Source organism: Poromitra crassiceps (assembly GCF_964638095.1).
Source record: "Poromitra crassiceps genome assembly, chromosome: 22".
Taxonomy (NCBI): domain Eukaryota; kingdom Metazoa; phylum Chordata; class Actinopteri; order Beryciformes; family Melamphaidae; genus Poromitra; species Poromitra crassiceps.
The window spans coordinates 12,069,735-12,092,214 of NC_139647.1; the positions used below are offsets into that span (position 1 = coordinate 12,069,735).

General features: G+C 43.9%; 1 protein-coding gene across 1 annotated transcript; it reads left to right on the plus strand.

The window, feature by feature from the left end:
- Positions 1–4,742: 4,742 nt before the first annotated feature.
- Positions 4,743–6,980, plus strand: LOC310796158 (UV-stimulated scaffold protein A-like; the record flags this gene model as incomplete). The annotated part of the gene is made up of 1 exon (XM_083658301.1): positions 4,743–6,980. One exon carries the CDS (start codon positions 4,743–4,745, stop codon positions 6,978–6,980), a length of 2,238 nt encoding a protein of 745 aa, XP_083514427.1.
- Positions 6,981–22,480: the final 15,500 nt, after the last annotated feature.

A 22,480-nucleotide genomic window follows, 5' to 3' on the forward strand; every position in this document is an offset into this window, starting at 1 on the left:
CCTTCATCACTCTCTTTGCTTTATTATCTTTTAATTTGCACCTGGTCGAAAGCCCCGTAACTCACCAGAAATGTAACATAATATGCAGTGTTTCCCTACAATTGTATGGGCCCGGCCTGGCCAACGAGGACCCCCGCCAGGCCAGAAAAAATTAGGGGAAAAAATGTTTTTACAAATTTCAATACAAACCTTTATGAACATACAACAAAACCTATATTGGTGTTGACAGTAATATATACGAGAGCACTACTAAATAACGGCAAATATGCATTCATTCAAATCAATAAGCATTTGCTTTTGGGAGCCTGTGTTTTGCAATAAGTTAATAAGCAATAAATGCACTTTCAACACTTCCATTGACTCCCTTCAAAATAAAATGTCTGTATTGCATAGCTATATCCAGAAAAATAATGTGAATCCCTTACAGCCTTCACCATAGAAATATGACACTGGCAACATTTCCTCTGACAATGCAACAAGCCTGTTTATCTCTGCCTTTCACCTCACCTGCTGCGACACAGGTCGAGCGGTCACGACACAGACAGGTCGAGCGGTCAGCCTGGACTCAGCGACTCTGGCAGCTTTGTGTTTTGTTAGCATGTTGCCTTCCGGTGCTTGCAGGAGATTTGTCGTGTTCACAGCGGTGTACATTTGCACTTTACCATCACACTCCTGTCCTTTCCTGCAACAATTCAAAGTATGTGCATAATAAATCCACCCATCAAAAGTTGTAGACCAGTCACTGTGTTGACAATGGTCCATGTTTGACACCGTAGTAGTTTCGGGAAGTTATACTACAATAATGGATCGGCTGAAGGACCAACCTTCAGGATCGCGTGCCGTGGACCAACGAATCGTCACTCATCATGCCTAAAACCTAACCAATCGTTACTCCTCCCCTCCCCCCAGCCCATCCATTCTAGCCACACAATAGATGTGTGTTTACAGTCAGCTGTTGTGTTGTGCAATCGACTGAATGAAACCACATTTTGATGTTTTCTCAAACCCGATCCTGGTGAAAATTGAAGAACTTATGTAACGTAAAAGTTAGTCTGGAGCCCTGGAATCTGCGTTCATTTCTCTGCTCACTTCCATTCATTTTCAAAGACAGCTGTCCGTCTGTCCGTGGAGCACTGATGACGCCTAACTGTAGCCTACATGAAGCGTACATCTCCAGAAAATATGCATAGCCTATGTTTTGACAGAACAATATTGTTCTAATAAACAACTAGCCAACATATATCAAAGCTGGTGGGCTTTATGGAAACACCATGAATCGAACCGGTTACATTTTAACCAGTTCGATTCATGGTGTTTCCATAAAGCCCACAAAGTTATTATCACAGTGTTTTGAGCCTGCGAACACTTAGTTAGCAAATGTAGCTCACAGCTAGCAGCTATTAGCTAATGCTAATACTGTACAAAAACAACGCAACGGACATAAATCTATCCATTTTATAATTCTGTCCATCTCACGGATCAGTGTGGCCTTAACTGACAGAGTGTGTTGCACAGTACTGTTGACATAGTGCTATTGTAAGTCGCTTTGGATAAAAGCGGCTGCTAAATGATGTAATGTAAACCTATGCAAATGTGGTAGGGAATGTTCAAAAAATAACAAGTGATTTGATTTGTCATTGTATGCACTTTCATGCTGAAAGGTGAGTAGCTGAATTCAAAAGATGCTACAGTGTAACATTCTGCCTATCAAGATGCAATCTGATGCTACATAAAAAAAAAAGAATCTGGTTCCGTTTGAACAGAGCATAAAATAACAGTGAGTGACAAGGGGAAAATTTAAAAATGTAAATTAATTATTGACAACTATAAGAAGATAATTCCTCCCTCACATATAAAGGCTGTAGCATGTCTGACAAACAGGCAAGCAGCTTGGAAGCAAGTGCAATTTGCCAGAGTGCACCCTGGTGTTCAAGGTGCCAATTTGCAAACCCCCCTATAGACCGAGAGATATTCCACCGACTTGAGTGGCGTAGCAAAACCTTCCAATCACTGCGTAGAAAAATCTCCATCTCCACTGTACGTTCATATTACTGCCTCATTTCGTTTTGCAACTTCTTGAACGCTGCCTGAAGAGACATGAAAATGAGACATTCTCAGACACGGCACAGCCGCACAACTCATTTGACAGCACGACGCCCTGGAGCCTATATGACTTGTAGGATCTGGAGGCTGTGATGATGTGGTGCTTTGCTGCTGTGGAATGATCCATCTGCAGGTGTGCCTGCATCACATCACAAACCCCCTCTCCCTCCCCCCCTCCTCCTTCACCGTCTCCCCTCGGGATGGGGGGGGGGAGGGGGGGGGGGGTCTATCTTTCCCTTTGAATCCCAACCAAACAGGCTTTGATGGCATCTTTGTGTCTTGCATGAGTCAACAACATTCCGCTGAGAAAAATACGCATGCAAGTACCAGAGAAGAGATGGTATGAAATGGGAAAGAAATTGAATTTGGCATCCTACAAGTCACACGTTCCAAACGCACAAAGCGGCTGGAGACAGCTAGAGCTTTCCACTTTAGCGTCCCCTCCTACTGGAACAAACTCGCTGCCACTTCTTTCAGGACTTAAAGAGCATGGAGCAGGGTCAATCCTTTACGAAATGTTTACTTAACCTTGTCCATAGGTCCATTTGAAAAGTTAATGCAGGATTTAATTTTTTCAAAACACGTGAAAAAAAGTATAGCTAGCGTGCCCACAGTAATATTAGGCTCAATTACTAACTTTACTTATCAGGCAATAATCACAATATCATTAATAACATTAGTGATATTTACCTTGAGTCAATCTCGACATCCCTCATACTGTACATAGCTGGCTGTACCTACAGAAAACATTAGATGCCTCATACAGTAGCTAACGTTGTCCAGGCTTCTGTTGTTTTGACAACAAAAGCCAGTGTGCTACGTTAGCTGCTATAGATAACATGGCCTAATGAACGCCAGCACACATCAGTAAGAAGTGATGGAGTATCGCTTTTATTATTAGCAATTTTAGACCTGTACCCTGAAATGATTGTGAAAGGTAAAGTACATGTTAAAATGTCATGATTAATTCTTCTGTCCATCTGTTATTAATTTCTGCCCTGACAGGCCTACCATCTTCACTATCCAAACCATACTATTTTGATGTTACTTGTAAGATTTTCAAGATTGACTAAAGATACAGTACTAATGACTCCAATTGTCCACACTGGCATTTCCCTACACAGCTGGGTCTCTGTGTCAGAGTACATCAGGTTTGGAAGCAGTTGGTCGTGGGTTTCCAAGGTTTACAAGCCTATCCAGCCTAAAGACCAATTCATCCACACAGTTTACAACCTGCCTGCACTCCCACCTCGCACGCACGCCATTTCTTTCTCCTTACATATTTATTGTGTGTGCTGTCGTTCACTTCCTGTTTCTGCAGAGTGCCCTGTTATTGGTCTCATATCCAAAGTGCACATACGGCACACACACACATACGGCACACACACACATACGGCACACACACACACGGCACGGGCACGCACACACGCATGCACAAAACTGGCCTTCATCTGGTGTTTTTAGTGTCCTTGTTTTTTGTATCTTGTTTTTGTGTCCACTGCTTTCTGCAAAGCACTTTGTGTCGTTCCTGTCTGTTAAAAGCACTCTATAAATGAACAACTTTTTTCAATCAATAGCAAAAAAAAAAAAAAAAGAGCCCACAGTCACTTTACATGGAGAGGCTACCTAACTTTAGGTAGCCAAGGTCTACTCTAGAGTACACCTTGTAGTCACTCACTATTTTTCTGTTTTGCTTAAATTGCACTGGACTGGAGCTTATAGTACAGCAATTTAAGATGGTCAAACAGTATTTATTATTATTATATATATTTTTTATTATATATATTTTTTTGCCCTTTCTTGATAAACTCCCTGATATCAATCCCTACCCTCTCGTTCCGCCAAATCCCCAGGGGGCTTGTACACCTGGGCGAACCCACCTTCGTGGTCCCATCCTCTCTCGGTCCTGTCTTCTCTGTGGCAGAGCTGAAACCTGATCTTCTCGATCACAGGGTCTTTACTGTACAAGGCTTTATCTACTTTTTAACATACAGTACACATCTTACTCATGAGCCATCAGAATCCACTGAGAGCGAGTGTGAAACATCTGTCTGTTGCTTAACCTCTCGTCATAGACATTGTGACATCATTAGCAATGTCATAACTCCTTCCCTGCAGAGTAAGCTATAAGTGCAACTCGGGCAACTCAAGATCTCTATATCACCAATTCTTTGCACAATAAGTGATATCATCATTGAGTGATGTAATTAATGATGATGTGTCATCATCACGATGTCACTCGACCACATTGCGGTGCCATTTGTCACACATTTAAGTCATGTCATGAGTGTCACACATTAAGTCATGTCATGAGTGATGGTGTCACACATTAGACACACTGCTCAAGTTGCCCCCCTTGACATTGTGACATCTTTGGTGCACAATTGCTCAACTGAGCATGCTCAGCCTGAGGAAATCACATAATGTCAATGCACTGATATTGATGCACTAATGATGATGATGATCAGTGAAGATACATCACTGGTGATACATCACTGGTGATGTCATCATGCCAACAGTGAGTGACATCACAATGTTAATATGTTAAAACATTAAATATGTGTCATGGTTGAAAAACAAAAATTATTCTGCATTATAGTGAGGAGCGAACAGCTCAAAAGGTTTCTATGTGAGTGGGAATGGAGCTGGCCCAGTGGGACAGGCTGTCAGAGCTGGTGGAGGAGCTGACCACATCAGGACAGCCACAGCTCGACCACGACAAGATGAAGGAGCTCAAAAGGATCTTCAGAGTATCGACTGACTGCGTAGACAAGGTGTACCACTCGCTGATGTCCCAGCTCAACCAGGAGCATGCTGAGATCAGACTGTCAGCCTTCCAGATAGCCAGCGAGCTCTTCTCCAGGTCGCACCAGTTCAGGACCCTACTCGTGGACAACTTCCAGGAGTTCTTGGAGCTGACGGTGGAGATGGACACAAAGCAGCCCCTCCCTCCCCCAAAAGCAGTAGCCAAGAAGCTGAAGTCATCGGCCATCCAGACAGTCCAATCCTGGCAGGCCTCCTATGGATCAGCCTATAAGAAGCTAGCGCTGGGCTACCACTTTCTCAAGCAGGTCAAGAAGGTGGACTTCCAGGATGTGGAGGCCAGGACGGTGGCAGAGAGGAGGAGGCAGGAGGACAGGCAGGAGAGAATGGAGAAGATCTACAGGGAGAGAGTGGATGTCGCTGCCAGAGACATGGAGGAGTCCTACCAGGACATTGAGGTGATACTCGCAGAGATGGAATCCTGTCTGAAGCTGCTCCTTCCTGATGACTTCTCGGACATCCAGACAACTAATATCAGCCCTCAAGGCTCCCAGCCAGCTAATGAATGTTCATCTGAGGATGAACAGCCTTGCTGCAGTACAGACCTGAGGAGGGATGGGAAGGAGAGGGAGGAGAAGAGGGATGAGGAAGAGAAGATGGATGGGGAGGAAGGGAGCAGTGAGGGAGCGGTGGAGGAGGAAGAGGAGGACGGGAGGGATGAAGGAGAAGAGGTTCTTGATGAAGACTCGTTTATTCGTAACTCTGGGCTGATCTCACACTCGTACAGTCTGGACATCAACCTGGACCCCGATCTCAGTGTTAAGGAGACAGAGGATAATGAGGCGGTGGTTTCCACAGTGATAGACCTTAATAGACTGATAACAACTAAACATCTACCAGCCGTAAAGAGCTGGATTCAGGTCTTCACCAAGTCAGGCGCTGAGCAGCAGTTGTTAAGGAGAGCATTGGATCTGAAGATGCCTTTAGAAGCTGCTCTGCAGAAACACAAAGAACTTCACATCGACTACAAGACCAGGGTCCGCACAGTGATGAAGGCCTCTGCAGACGGAGAGGAGGACGAGGGTGAAAGTGAAGATGACTTCCAGGAGGTTCCAGAGAAAGAGGGATTTGAGCCGCACATTACAGAGCAGCTACGTGCCGAGTATGGTTTGGACCCCTCCCCTTCCCCCTCTACAGAACCAACTAATGAGAAGCCTCCTCCTAAGTGGCCTGCGCCTCCTCCCCGTCAGTCTTCCTCCTCTTCCTCGTCCAGGCGGCTGAAGCGACTTCTAGAGGAGGAACAAGACCCAACTTGTGCGGCCGCCACTTTGCGCCTCCTCAGACAGTGCATCCCTCTGCCCACAGCTTCCAGTGGCACCTCCTCTTCTCAGCAGCCCACAACTGGTCCCAGTACTGCTCTGGGTTCTGCTCCCAGTATGTCTGCTTCCATTTCAGACCAGAAGGACGTGGAGGTTCCCGTGGTTCCATTTGGTTTGGACCTGTACTACTGGGGTGAGGATCAGCCCAGTGCCGGCAAGATAATCAAATCAGCATCTAAGCATCAGTTCTGGGTTCCCTGTGAGGTGGAGGGGGAGGAGGTGGAGAATGAGGAGATGTCAGCAGAGGGCAAGAGCAGATACATCTCATTCCCAGGCACCTTCACTCCCGTCAGCCATCATTGCGGCGCGCCGCTGGGCATTGGAAAGCTGTGTCAGAGACAGGACAGGGTCAAGTGTCCCTTCCACGGACGGATCATTCCTCGAGATGGGGAGGGTCGTCCCAGCAGGCAGGGGGACCGCATCAGGGAGGAGCAGGAGCAGAGGAAGAGGAGGGAGGAGCAGGCTGACTGGCGAGACGCGGAGCTGATGCGAGAGATCGAGGCAGCGACGGGAGAGGACCTGGGCTCTCATAGGCTGTGTTGCAAACGGAAAGGGAAGAAGAAGAAATACCCCAACCTCAGCAATCTGAATCAAAACGCCAACACCGCCCGCTCCAGGCTGCAGAGAAAAGTCTTCAACAAGAGCTCTATGCGCAGAGTGGCAGAAGTGATGGATAAGGCTGACAAGAGGAAACATGACAAGTTCTCCAACCAGTTCAACTATGCTCTCAGCTGACCTCCAACCAGTTCACCTATAAAACAATAATTAGCATAAAGCAATAAGGCTCTCCTCCTTTGAACAGCCGCTATTTTCAACCTGCCCTTAATACAGTCCTTTCAAAAAATGGCACCACAAAATAAAACACATCAAATGGTGCACATTGGTTAAAACAGATGCAGTAGTTTGCTGGGAGGACGATGTTCTGCTTTCATCATGGTCTGGAGTTTAGCATTTTCATATTTTAGTGTGTAATGCTCCCACACTGGACTGCCTTTTTCTGTTAGCCTGTTTTGCTAGCGTTATGAGGCTTTGCTTGTTTCCTCCTATTTCCTCACGTGACTTCCTTTGTGACGAGGTTCTCACGTGACCACTCCTGTTGGATGCGCCAGTAGCTTGGGTAAGGTACGCCCTTTGCTGGACTGTAAAAGTTAACACTGAGCTCTGGAGATTGAAGTGATACAAAGTAACAAAACATGTCGGTCAAAACAGTTAATTAATTTTAATCATCGGTTACATTCTTAGTGGCAGTTAATCGATTAACAGTTAATCGTTAACATCCCTAGTCTAAATTGCCCCCCCCATCTATCAGAATCATATTTCACAGATATATTTTTCAGATATGGATTGATGGATTCTATAATGAGAAAAATGGTATGTGTCATAGAACATTGAGGCCACCAATTTTCCACTTCCCCCTCCCAACCAGCTGTATGGACATTCTTGTTCATAGCAAAATGCTTGACACTACTAGTAATTCAAACAATCACTTGTGAAGTATAGACCTTTTATTCGCTAACCCCGGACAGCGCCATATTGTTGACATACCGTCCTGCAGCTGACAACTAATAGTAACGGCCTTATTGTCATTTCTGTTCCATTACAAAATAGCGATAGTGATGACAGCAATAAAAACCCCAGAGTTGTTGTTTGTATGCTGCCGTTAATGCCTGTAATAATAAACAAAAGAAAAAACGAGGTGAACAGACTTTGCTGTGAGGAGCTGACAGAAAGTTTCACCTGTCTCTCCTAACTATCCACACATCTCCTGTGCTGCTGACGTATCCTCCGTCTCGCTCCCTTCACGTCTGTGGACGGTAGAGATAGAAACAAACCACAGGGACATTATTGCTGTCATTACTACAGCCATGCCTAACACAGGTCACCATCTGAACACAATTGGAACGATACAGGTAACGCTAACGGCGGCTAGCTTCCTATAAACGCTGCTCTCACATAGGTTGTCACTTAAAGCTGCAGCGCTATGTCGAGAATATGGCGGCGGTGGGCGTGCTTGTACGTGAGTGACGTCAATCGAATAAGGTCTATACTGCACTGTTTATAAGCAAGTTCAATTCAAATGTGCTATTATACCTGTAATTACAATGGCATATTCATATACACACATGATTGGGAACTGAGGAAAGACCTCGGCACACCTCTTACTCGCATATCTCAAATCAGAAGAGTGCCAGTGGAAATTAATTGCCTGTAACAGTAACTTTGAAGCTGGATTCATCAAAGAAATGACCAAAATTTAGATTTCTTGTTCTTGTCTGATAATACGCTCCATGTGGAGGCACTGGCTCCATACAAGGCTCACCACAAAGCTGCATGCTAAAAGGAAGAGAATCGACTACACGGCTTACAGCACAGGGCCTCGGACACATCAGCTTGTTCTGCACTTTTCCCACTTTGGACTATTGTGAAACAAGGAATCAGACAGAGATCCCAAGCCAAGAACACACAGCCTCCCTCCAGCTTACTTGAGTTCAACTTTAATCATATTATTCAGGATTTATGGACCATATAAGCCCCCTTAATTCATGATACATTACCAGCATTGACTTTTATTAATGATGTCATACCCCTGTTACGGTAAATGTCATAACCAGCTTAATGCCATATGAATACAGAAGACAGACACGCAGGATTTAATCTCGTTCAAACCAAAGACGATTTATTTTACATGTTGAATTTGAATAAATCCAGCGCTATAACTCAATCAGTTTTGTTTCAGCAGTGTGACTGCTACTTTAACATTTGCCGGCTCAAAAAGTGCTACAACAACACCATCTGCTTCCAAACAAATCTACTATACAGATTCAATCAGTTGGATAAAGACAACAATGCAATTTGTTTGTTTTGTATAGTGAAAGACAAGTAAATAGATAAATCATTGCGGAGCAGCTGGCTAAACTGCGTGACCAGGCAAACTCCCTGGATTGATAGATCCAGTAAACAGAGTGATTAGACAACACTTCGAAAATCAATGTGTGACACCTCCTATAAGCCCATATGGACACTGTAATGTCATCTATCACAAAAGCAGCACTCTTTGCAGGCTTAAAGTGGTCAAACCTGGAAGATTTTCATGTAAATAAATGTCCGTAAAGTCACTATATATCGCCAACACAATGGTGATTGAGCCTATGGCTCATTGATGAAAGCCCTTGCATCTCTCTGTATTGCAACATTTATGAACTTGTGTCTGTGGCGACACTCCCCCCCTCAAAAACCCCCCAAAAAGGTATCACAGTTCTTCACATTTCCCATCACCCGCCAGAGAGGGTAGGCGGAGTAGGAACAAGTTGCTGTTGTTTCCGTGCTATTATGATCCCACTGGAGATTTGGGCAGAACACACCCTGCGCCCGCCTATGCAGCAGTCAGATGCCGGGATTGGCCAGGAGCGAGCCTTTTGTTCCCTTTTGACAGCTCAAATCTCCCAACACATTCTGCGCCCACGTGTCATAGCGATCTCCAGTGGGATCCATAATAATGCCAGTTGTTTTAGCACTTCTATCAAATATACTCCAGAGCTCATATACTGTTTGCAACCCAAGGAATAAAAAAATATAAACATTACGTTTGAAAGCAAAAACATGCTAACGAAAAATTCTGTATTCCCTGGCACCATGTTTATGACGTTGTTGGTTAGCTTCCTGAGGAATAAGGCAGAATAAATAAGCGTTGTAATTCTTTCAGTTTGTCATCACCTAATCTGGGAACTCAGAGTTTATTCCGGCACATAAATAGACTCTGGGACAGCCGTACCTTTTTTTGAGGCTTCCTGTAGGCCTACAGCGCGGATCTTCCGCCCGGGACTTCCACTTCCGTGCAGCGGTGCCTTTTAAAAACATACATTGCATCACTTTTATTTTGAATGCTAAACGTCAAAATTCATATATATTCACTAGCGTTCGGGACCGGAACTCTTGTATTCGCCGGTACAACAACAGAGCGGCACTGCGCGGAGGCGCTGTCTCAACAGCAAAGACTTCCTTCTTCATTTCTGAAATCCAGTCCTCTGCCTCCAACCCCAGTAACCCCATGCAGTGTTTTCCACCTTCTCCTCTCTCCCCTCACTCTCTGCTGATGATTTTGTAACCTTCTTTGCTAAGAAGGTGGAGACATTAGCTCTTACTCCCCCCCCCTCTCCGGTCACTAACAGCAGTACTCCTGACTCCAAATCTGACTCTGAGGGCTTGCCTCCTCTCCCCCGAAGAGGTCCTTAAACTTGTCAGGTCTAACCCTGCCACCTCCTGCCCCCTTGATCCTATCCCTTCCTCTCTTCTCCAAACCATCTCCACTGATATCTCTCCCTTCCCAGAGGTGTAGTGCTATGTGGAGAAGTGAGGGAGCGCACCTATATGAGGATGAACGCACGATTCAATGCAGGTTGTGAATCAGGCAGCGACATCTGAAAAGGCACAAGTCATGCTTACTGGCTGCACTCCCATACAAATTCAACCGTTTCCAATCAGCCTTTCACAGGCCCATCTCACCGCATCTGTGGAACTTGATGATGGAGAATGGTCTGTTTTATTGATACGGAGCACCATGTGTACTTCCTTCCTCAGGCAGAGTTGGCATAGGTCTGAGTCACTCATTAATCTGTTAGATTGGACCAGTCAGAACATTGGAAAGCCACGTCCCTTCCTCCCGCAGACTGATTCCTTTGATGAAACAGTTTCTCTGGATCCAGAAGAGGCGGCGAGGCTGTAACTTATGTTTTCAATTACCACAATATTCCATTTCACAGTTTCACAGTACATTGCATGCTGCGTCTTTCTGGGCTTGTATTTGCATGAACGTCCAGTTTCATGCATCAAGAGTGATACTCCCCCTTCAGATTTGCACAGTACTAAACTGCTCCCAGGCTCGAGCTAAAAATCGTAACTATTTTTTTAAATAAAAATGAGTGGCCAATGTTGCCTTTAATGATCACAGACAGTGGGAATGAAATGCGACAAAGGTCTCAGAGTGAAGCAAACCAAGGACGTCACACTGAAAGAGTTTGCGTCTTAGCTAACTGATGAGCCACCATGCAGGATGCCACAAAAATATCTTATTTTAACCCTTTCGCTGACAGCTAATTATCCAGAATATGTTTGATGTTTTTCTGTGAAAAAGAATTGCCCACTCAACAACTGTGACTGCACCCTGAGTCATACAGTAGCAGTCTAAAACCAGGCCCAATCAAAATTGGTATACACATCATGTGGATCATTTGTTGTGCAGTGCTGTTTTGACAAGAAGACTCTTGTCTTAATAATTCCATTAAAAGTGCTTCTTCCACTCAAATCGATATTCAGGACTGGGGCAGATAAACATGGTAAGAAGAATGCCACATGGTCACCTCCGTAGGGAGGTGTTCCAGGCCAACACTGGGAGGAGACCACAGGGCAGACCAAGGTGGAGAGCTACCCCTCGTTTTTGAGTGCCCCTTGCTTTGCCCCTTGGCCTTCAAAACAGAGCCACAAGGGGTATGGGTTGAAAACGATTGCGTAGGAAATGGGACGCCACTCATTACGTCATATAATTTTGCCAAACGGCTGATTTCTTGTTCAAACAGATTGAATGTTAATGTAATATACTTGATACTTTACCAAAGTATCTGAATTTCTTCATGAGAACAATCTGCATGACCCAAATTAGTCTGGCTTTAAGCAGGGTCACTCTACGGAGACTGCACTCACAACCTGCATTTTGCTTGGTCTGTGGCAGTTGCCCATGACATGATGTAGGAACTGTGTCAGGCCACCACCAAACTAGTTTTCAGGTAATGTTATTGAGCGCGTGCCTGCTTGTCAACGTTATTATTTCTTAGTGTTTCCCAAACTATGGGTCGGGACCCAATTTGGGTCGTGGACGCGTGGGTGTTGGGTCGCCAACTGGTCATCATGGCATGTTTTTTTTGGGTCCCAGGGAGACACAAAATGTATCTTTTGGGTCCCAAGATTTAAAAAAAATGTGAGAACCCCAAACATCAATTATTGTAAACTCAGCATAAGAAATGAACGACATGAAAATATTTATGAAACAAATTTCCGTGACTTTTCCTAAACTTTTTCTATCACTTTTCCAGGGCCTGGGAATTGTATTTTAAATGGGACTTTTCCAGGTTTTTCATGACCGTACGAACCGTGAAATTATTTTGGATGTACTGTTCAGTAACTTGCAAAATAGTCTTAAAAACCAAGATGAAAAAGGATCGTTTTAAGATCGTGGATCGTGATCCTGCCTGAAAAAATGTAGTGTTTCTTTCTGAGGGGAATAGAGATGAGGTGAAAGGCTGTTGAAATGCAGAGTAGTGTGCAGAGAGCACAGAGCAGCTAATGCAGAGTAGTGTGCTGTGTGCAGAGAGCACAGAGCAGCTATGTATGCAGCTATGTATATTAATGCCACTGAGTTCCTAAATAACAGCAGCAGAGGAAAGGCTAGCGTAATATCAATAAAGCCTAAATCGGCAAAAACAATACTTTATTGATTAGCGTACCACATGGATGACCACTGGTGTTGTCCTGAACAACAACACCACCACTACCCGACACCCACACCTATCCTCCTTGCGGTTGTTTCTCTGTGTCCCTATAAATAAAGAATAAGAGTGTGTTAAAGATTTTTCACAGCACCGCAGGGCAGACTGCAAATAAATCATTAACTCATTTCACAGCCAGCAAAACAGATTGCCATATTTGCAGAGAGGTGGTTTATCTATCCTAATGTGATGGAGAAGAGTAACAGCACCTTGTTGAGACAATCTAGCATCGCTGCTATTATCCTGTCATCTTCTTCATTAATACCACCTGTGCTATATCTGGCATAAACCTGCTCCAGCAAATTGATATCAATTTAATAGCTTTCAAGATCTACTTTTCAATGTATATCATTCAGGTTTTGTGGACTGTATAGGACGACTGCCAGGACAGTCAGAAATGTTTTGATGGAACTGATGATGTGAAGTCATTTGTTTTGGAGGGGAGATTGGACTCCACCATCTGACAGGTGAATCAATGTGGACTGAGGACAACCCTCTACCCTCCCCCGCCAGTCCTCCCACAGGTAACCATCTTCATTTTTACTATTTACCATTTATCTTCAGTCTGTCTATGGAGAGCCGACAAGTCCATTAAGCAAGAGACACCGTAATGGCTCGCTGCTGCTGATGGACAATCCCTTGTCTGATGAGAAAGGTGAAAAAGACTCAAAGTGCAACACCACTTTGACCTTTGGGTCTATATTCAGCCAGGAAGATGGCTGCTTGATCTGGATTGGCATCATTCCTCTCTTAAATCTCTGAACTGTCTCAGATTAGCTAAGTGAACTTTGAAAAGATTTGTGCTTGTTGTTGATTGGTTTTTTGTATTTCTGTTTATGCAGTACGACACAGAGCGAAAATGTGTAGTTTGAAACCAACAAACACTGTTTTTTACTTGTTGGTCATCCTGTTCCCCATCCTCCCTCGCCCCCTTAAGTAGAAGTACAGCTACTTGTGTAAAAAGAACAGCCTGGTAGAAGTAGTAGTACTGATTCAACTTGTTTACTCAAGTAAAAGTTTAAAAAAAGAAGCTCTGAAATGTAATACCGTAACCTAACCATCTCCCTTGACGCCGCCTCGGAGTAGCTGCCGCTACTTCCTGGTTATGTCCCGGCCCAGTGGGGAGTTGCGGGAGCAACGGCTCTAATTACCAGTTAAAGGAACACTCTGCCCATTTTCAACCAGCTTTGTATCATTAGAACATCAGTAGTATATCAGAAAACTGTAAATGGTTTTGAAGTCTGTCATTTAATTTGACAGTTATTGAGTGTTAAAGTGTGGACCAGTGACATTTTTCAGTTTTCTGATATACTACTGATGTTCTAATGATACAAAGCTGGTTGAAAATGGGCGGAGTGTTCCTTTAAGTTTGTAAAACTCTTGGGTTTAGGCAACAAAAGCAACTTGGTTGGTGGTTATGGTTTGGGTCGGGATTCGAAGCAGCTCTCTCATGACGAGAAAGTTACAAGTCGCGATCACTACGTGCTACGGGTCCGCTAATCCCACCCCCAGTCCTTACTGCGAGTTTGACCGCTACTTGAACCTCAGACTGTCATTACGTCATAGAGGAGGTTGTCGCATATAATGTTAATTATTCACTTATCTAGAAATGTCAAAAAATAAAAAAATAAAAAAACATTTCTTCAGAAATGTCCATATTTTACATTTCTTTGGATTCTAAAATGTCAGCTCAGATTCATGCATCCAGGGTTCCCAGGCTGCTTTTAATATGAATATAAATATCCCACTGATAGGGAATCATCATTTACCATCATTAACTCAAACTGTTATAGGAGCATTAGAAAGTGTATGCTATGACCACTGAGCAAGCCTGGTGTTCAGATGTTTAATACTACTGACACATGACATTTCAGTCATGGTTGAATACTTTAAAATTTGTATGTGTTCAAATTGGAGGCATGCATGGAAATGAAATCATGAATATATGTACCTTTAACTCAAATGCAGTTAGCCTTAGATCAACAAGCCTGGCCCACTGGGACAGAGTGAGGAGGGGTTCAGTCAGTGGTAGTCACGCTGGCCAGCCTCCTTCTCCCTTCCGTCCGAGGAGTCTGGCGCCGCAGGTCTCCATAGTGGGATTGCGATGGGCGGCGCTTGGAAAATAGTTCCAACTTGCCGTTTTCAGCGTGTAGCAACGAGCTAGCGTGTAGGTTTCTGCCGTTAGCTTGCTAGCTAGTTAGCGTTGTTGTTTTCACTGAGGCGGCAGGGCACTATTTACAGCGACACACAGGGAGGAGGGAGCGGAAGCCACCGAAACAGTCGCTCCAATGGGAGAGCAGAGTAGAGCAGGGGAGGGTTTATCCCAGTTGCCTGTTTCCGTGGCGCCAGACTCCTCGGACGGAAGGGAGAGGAGGCTGGCCAGCGAGCCTAAGTCAGTGGAGACACATCATGCATTTGTTTTTGAGCAGGTTCAATACTCGTCTATTGGTGGTGTGTGAGAATGTGTTGTGCTTTCAGGAGTTCACATCTTTCTGTGTGCATGTTAGTGTCTAGCTTATTTGGCTTTGAGGTAAAGACTGTGCGGACAGTGAGTGAAACGCCTCTCCTCTGAGAATATAGCAAACCCAGTCCTTGCGCTTTTGAGGTTATCCCATTCAATCACTCCTCCCCACTCCAGCAGGCACATTACCAGGCTTCAAAGATACACTTGTACTGTTAGTCCATGGGCCAAAGCCCAAAATTTCACTTATTGGTATCACTCAAGGTGGCAAAATCTAGTCAAATTTTTGGAAAAGATACATGTCCATAGATGATATTTTGGTATGATAACCTTTGCTAACTGGTAGCTTTGTCACAGAAATGCGCCGCCACAGAAAATGTGGTGGTGCATATAATGGCTCGGGGAACGGTCCGGCCCCCGGCCCCTTAGGTTTCTGACAATGTGGCCCCCTGAATAATTTAGTTGACTAGCCCTGGTCTACAGTATTGTATATACTGTGTACAGTATGGGGATTGTCCATGTGACTCTGGGAAGCTGCTGGTTTTTAATGTGCGATTAAGGTAAGGCATAATGTAAGGTACGGTTTAATGTATACATGTAATGTAAGGTAAGGCATAATGTGGCAAATAGCATACTGCTAATGCTTCAGGGGCACATGCAGTGCAGTGATTTGAGTGTGATAGATAACCTATTCAAATGTTCCTATAATTGGAGTTCATATTTCAAAACAGTGTTCCCACTAGATTCGTCATCAGCAGGACCACCCTCTGTGAATTTAAGCATTAATAACTCTGTCAGTTTGTATGTCAAAATCAAATGGAGTGCATATAATAAAAGTAGAATTAATTTCCTATCCAGACATACTACAATTTATTATGTGATGAAATTGGTGAATGTGACTCTGATCTCCTCTCTACTTTTCTCGCCTATTTTCACCTAAGCACATGTTCCTTATAGACTTTCCCCCGGCTTTATTTACTATAGTATAGTTAATGATTACCATCAGGTCATTTGAATAAAATGGTAGAATGACATGGAAACACAAGCTCTACTGTCATCGGCACATATTACACGTCACTATTTTGTGCAAAGTGTATAGTTTTTCTGTGTTTGAGTTAAGAACTACTGCTATTTGATCAGGAAAGCAGAAGAGAATCAGAAGGTCAAGAAGTCAGAGAGGATGATACGTGCATGATAATCGTCGGATACTCGTCTCACAGAGCAGATGGGTGGGTACGGGCATGTGGTGGACTGTGGAGGTTAATTGTTTATTTGCATCAGTGGCAATGGTCCATTTAGATGATTGTTATCAGAGGGATTGGAAATGCAACGGGCGAGGCCAGCACGGCTATCTCCAGGCAGAGTATTGCAATATCTTCACATATAAACGGCTGGATGTTATTAAAAGCTCAGTGCGATCCACAGAAGCGCCACAGGCATTGGCTGGTGACACGAAAAGAGAGCTTCCATTTTTGACAAGATTCAACGAGATTGAAGAGATTTTGACGGGTTTTCAGTTGCGTTCAGAAAATGAAACGTCGTCGAGTAAAGTTCATGACTCCAAAGACTCGATTACTGGAGAAAGTATTGATGTATTAGGAGGACCATGTGTCAGGAAGTGGCTGTGAACTCTTGTGGTGTTGTGCTGCTGTGAACCAGTGGCACAGATCAGTGAACTCTTGTGTTGATATTCTTGTGTGGCCTGCTGTGCATTCACACGTAGAATGCCAGAGCTGTGGCTGAACACTTTTCTGCTCACACACAGACACTTCCCATTCTCATTATAGGAGGAGTTTATGACCTCAGTAAACGTTTTCCTTATGCGTTTATGGTCTGGTTTATTTTATACTATAGAGAAAGGTGATTGTTTTCTGTTTATTCGTTGCGTGCTGCCTTTCCTCCCACCTGTTGCCTTTGTGCCCTCATTAGTTTGCCCTCAGTCTGTTTGTAGCCCTTGTCGCGTCATTGTCTATCCTCCCGTTGGTCTCTTGTTGTCACCTGTTGTCTCCAGTGTTTCAAGCCTCGTTTCCAAGTTCATTGCCTAGCAGTGAGCTAGTGGTGTTTTGTGAATTTTGTTTTTAGGTTCAATTAAAGTCTCCTGTTGCTCCTCAATTCCGGCTGCTGCTTCCCCTCTGTCTGCATTTGGGTCCACACTCCACCATTACAATTGTGTAATTAAAACACAAAAAAATTAGAACCAGTCATTTCAACTCATTACAACTCCCGGGCTACATAATACACTTTTGGTAACACTCTGTATGCTAAATGGCTAGTATGTAGTACAGTTGTAGGTCATTCTAAGAAGTAATTTCTTGTAATTATTTGGTCAAGTTATAAAAATACCAAGTAATTAATCTGTGTATCCACCTTATTTTTGAATGCCCCGCTGTAAAATTATTATGGGTGCAAGGTCCGCTCTGGAACGTGACGGATTGTTGCAGCTGCTGCATTTCCTTAAAAAGTTGCTTGTCACAAAGAAATAACACTTGCTGCTTTATTGCGAAGCATACTTTGACTGAATGAACGTGAATCTTGATTTTGGTAAGATAAAACAAAAGCCAGAGTGAAGCCCCCTGCTGGCTATTTGCATCCATTGCTTACTTATGTTATCTTCGATAGCATAAGTATTCTGAAGTGCTGAAGTGTCTGTCAAGATGAAAGGGGTTAAACCCACTTTATTTACTCTCTTTCCTTGGGATGGCAGGTGAGCTCAGTAAACAAAGGGACATTACGGCCATCTTGTGTGTGCTGGAGGAGATGAGTCCGTCAGTGCCTCGCTCTCAGCAGAAGATGGGCCGAGGTGCAGAGCTTCTCAGAGGTGTAGAGCGAGCCAAAAGACAACACGTCATTTGGACAAGGACAAAAAATCCTTGGAGAGAATGTCATTTCTCATCAAAGTGAAGCACATTGTTAGAAGTGAGAACTATTCATCCAGGTAGACCTTTCGAATTAAGTTCTCCACCAACTTCTCTGGAAATTTGGTTGGGCGTCCATACAGGCACGATTGGCTGGTGGTAGTAATAACAATAATAATAATAAATGTTTTTTTTTTGTGTATTTGATAGGGCTGCCCAGTAGATAATAATCCTTCTGAATTGTTAAAGTTTCCATGGAAAGTGTTCCTTCAAAGTGAACGTTTGCAGCACAGAAAGAACACAGCACCGATAGTTCTGCATGAGCTGTTGACACAGTATGACCAGGAAGCCCACGGAACCTCTGTGGAGTGAAAGCTTTTACAGGGACATATGGTTCCATTAAGGCATGACCGTGACATCCCTGAAGGACATCACCAAGGTTTGTTTTGAACTATTTAGCTTCTTCTCTCTCACTCTCCTGGCCTCTTCTCTCTCACTCTCCCGATAACAATGTATCTCACGACATGCTTCCGTCGCAGTCCAACTTTATTTTACAGTACTGCTACTAATATTAATAAGATGTAAGAAGCTGTACTTTGTATCAAATTAGATACAGATTAAATAATGTTCTTTACACAGTAAACAAACACACGCTAATGAGACACCATACAGTAGGCTACACCTAAATGATGCTGTAATTATAAACCGCATATGTCATATTAGACCAAAAATATACAATATTTAGATACAATAATGAACAATTAATACACTATTACACAGCATTTTACAAGATCATAGTCTAATTAGAAATCAAATACAATGCCATATCAGATCCAAAATGCTACTTAGAAGCTACCAGATGCCGTAATTAGACAGCACAATTAGCACAGGCTGTAATTAGACAAATGTAATGTCATATATCGGACATAGCCTTCATAAGAGACAAAACAGCGAGAGTTCAGATAAGAGGACAATGCCAGCAGGGTAGCTTATAGCTTACAGAGCTCAGATAAGAGGACAATACCAGCAGGGTATATATATACTGTATATATATATATATATACACTTGATCTTGTCGCATGCAGATCTTGAATGTAGGCCTACATGCAGGCTTTGTATTGATGCCGATTCAGTAGAGCTGTGACCAGGGCCGTAACCAGGGTTCCGAAAAGGGGACGGGCGCCGCCGAAAAAAAATTGAGTTTTTTCCCCCCCCTTTTTTAGCCATATTTAGAGTAATATATCATTTTAAATCAACATTAGGATTATACTGTTGTGATGTCATTATTCAGTATATTCTCTTTCATGTCACCACCTGCTCAGCTCTCCTGTCAACATAATTGTAATTAACAAACACAAACTGTTTTAGCCAAATTCATATCAAAATGACACCTACAAACACAGGTACACAACCCAAGCCGTACACAACACACAAAGTCATCATCGATAATAAAAAAAACATACAGAGGGACATTTATTTATTCCTGATAGGAACGATTGAAAAATAAAATAAAATATATTATGTTGTTTTTAACTTTACACCACCTCTTTTTGTTACTTATTGGGTCATGAAACTGAAACCATGCATATAGCCACCTGCATACCTGACTTCGGGAGCTTGGCAATTGGCATCATGCATGATTACAATGAGATGCACCCACTTTAAACCTGAATAAAGTAATAAAACCACTAGTAAACCAGTAGGCGGCGCCTGGCCTGCTGTTCAGTGAGTGGCCTGGCCTGCAAAAAAAAAAATTTTTTTTTTTTTTTTTTGCAGGCTGAAATATTAGGGGAGGTCCGGACCTCCCCGTCCTCATAGCTAGTTACGGCCATGGCTGTGACTGATGTAGGCTGCTGTGTAATATACTGATAGGCCTGGGATCTGCTTAGCTCTGCTTCAAGGGCATCATTATTCTACTTGATTGAAAACAGCATCTCTGCATGTAAACCAGCACTACTTGATGCATGTTTGGGTTTGAGAATAGTATCAACTCTTCAAGCTCCAACTACTCCAACACGGCCCATTCTGTCACTGTCTGTATGCATCCTATTCCTCTCTTCTAGGTTTCGTTTGGGTGCAATATGATTTATTTTAAACACTGCAAATTGCATTGTTTACATTACATTACATACAAATATAAAATGTTCTTAAGGTATATAGGTATATGATAATGAAAGCATACACTCAACTTTGCTGTAGCCTAATAATCTGCTGAATGAGAAGCAGCATTTTATTTATTTATTTATCTAATACATTTGTGTGGAGCACAGCTTTAATTTGTGTGGAGCACAGCTTATTCATATTAAGAATTAAGATGGCGGCCTCGGGCGTCCGGATAGTGTAGCGTTAAAGTCCCTGCCTACCAATGCAAGGGGCACAGGCGAGGATGCGGCTTGGTCGGGCGTCCATACAGGCACAATTGGCTGGTGTCTGCGGGAGGGGAGCCGGTTTGAGGGTATTTGTCCTGGTCACTGCACTAGCGCCTCCTCTGGTCGGTCGGGGTGCCTGTTCAGAGGGAAGGGAGCTGGTTGGAATATTACGTGCTACGTCCTACCGGTGAGGCTCCAGCAGCTGTCAGGTGAAAAGAAGCGGCTGGCTACTGCTCATGTGTCGGAGGAAGCATGGTGCTAGTCTCGGCTCTCCCCAGATCGGCAGAGGGTGGAGCAGCGAGCGGGGCAACAGGGGGAATAATTGGCGAAGGACAATTGGGGATAAAATGAGATAAAAAAAAAAGAATAAGATGGCCTCAGTCTGCAGTGCCAGGTTCTCATGGGAAATGAACAAATGTCTTGAATGACATTGTTTGGGAAAGCTGCCTCTGTTTGCTCAGTTGCCTGAAGGATAATTCTATTTGCATTGTGAATGTGAAAAAACAAAAAACATCTCAGAAGCGGAGCAACCCCCATCCCAACGCCCCCCCCCCCCCCCCCTCCACTATAACACCCCCCCCCCCCCTTCCCCTCCACTATCAGTCTACATGCAAAGTCCCTCAGTTGGACTATCTACTGCAGTGATCCACCCTCATCCTTCCACATGTTCCTCTCCCAACAGCCACACAGAGCCCTGAGCTTCCACATGGCCCTCTCCCCACAGCCACACAGAGCCCTGAGCTTCCACATGGCCCTCTCCCCACAGCCACACAGAGCCCTGAGCTTCCACATGGCCCTCTCCCCACAGCCACACAGAGCCCTGAGCTTCCACATGGCCCTCTCCCCACAGCCACACAGAGCCCTGAGCTTTGCATTGCCAGCTCAAAGCAGGATCACACAGGCCTGTCATTGTGACGATGTGATCAAAGCGGCTGCACTCGGGCCCAGATGGGCCATGCCAATATACCTGCAGTGTGCCTTTATAGCGAAAGACCTCTGAACAACAGGGGAATACCAAACGCTGCTCATTCATAATACAGCAGAGATGGCCTCTCAACAATGACTTGAGGAACAGGCAGAGCAGGAGCAGGCAGAGCAGGAACAGGCAGAGCAGGAGCACAGAGCAGGAGCACAGAGGTTACAGTAGGATGGAAAACATGAATAATGTATTCCATGGGAATATGAACAAAACGCATGTCTTGTATACATTGTGTTCTGCTAACGGAAGCGGTCCAATACTCTGGAGTCACTGTGAATCTCACAGTTGTCATTGGGAACTAAAACGTCCGAGAACATAATAGGAACATAATCAAATTCAGAGGGAGTTATTGAATCATTCAGCAGTGGGTTTACATCTGCCTTTGTGCAGTGCACAAAAGAACTGCCCATGTGCAAGTGTGTATATCAGAGACACAAGAGCACCTCAGTAAGGTGCTTGAGTATTAATTGATGAGCAGGGCGAGCTGCTCACTGGCCCGTAGCCGACATATGGAGAGCAGGAAATCCTCTGTGCAAATCGCAGCCTATAAAAAGAAAAGCTAATAAAGGGGGGCCTCTATTTTACAGTACATTACACCTGGAGACAGTGACGGAGAGAGCGAGGGAGCGAGGGGAGAGCGATGCGACGGGGTTGTCCATGAATGTACCCATCTTCCTCACTTCCTCATTTATCTGCTTCACCTCCTCAGCCTCCGACAGCAGGTGATGACAATGTATCCACACCCGTCTATATGTAGGGATGGGTATTGTTAAGCGTTTAATGGTGCTACTACTCTTATCGTTATCGATCCAGTACTTTATGTATTCTTATCTGTTATGTTGGTAATAAAAAAATGCTATAGCTATATTATATAGCTATAGCATTTTGCTACTTTTTTAAAATTATTATGATTAAAAAGCCTATATAGCCTATATAGGCTTTTTAATAAAAATAAAAGTAGCTAAATCTTAAAATTGTGCATTCAAAAATTCTATCTGACCATTAGGATCTCAAATAAGAGCGCTCTGGACA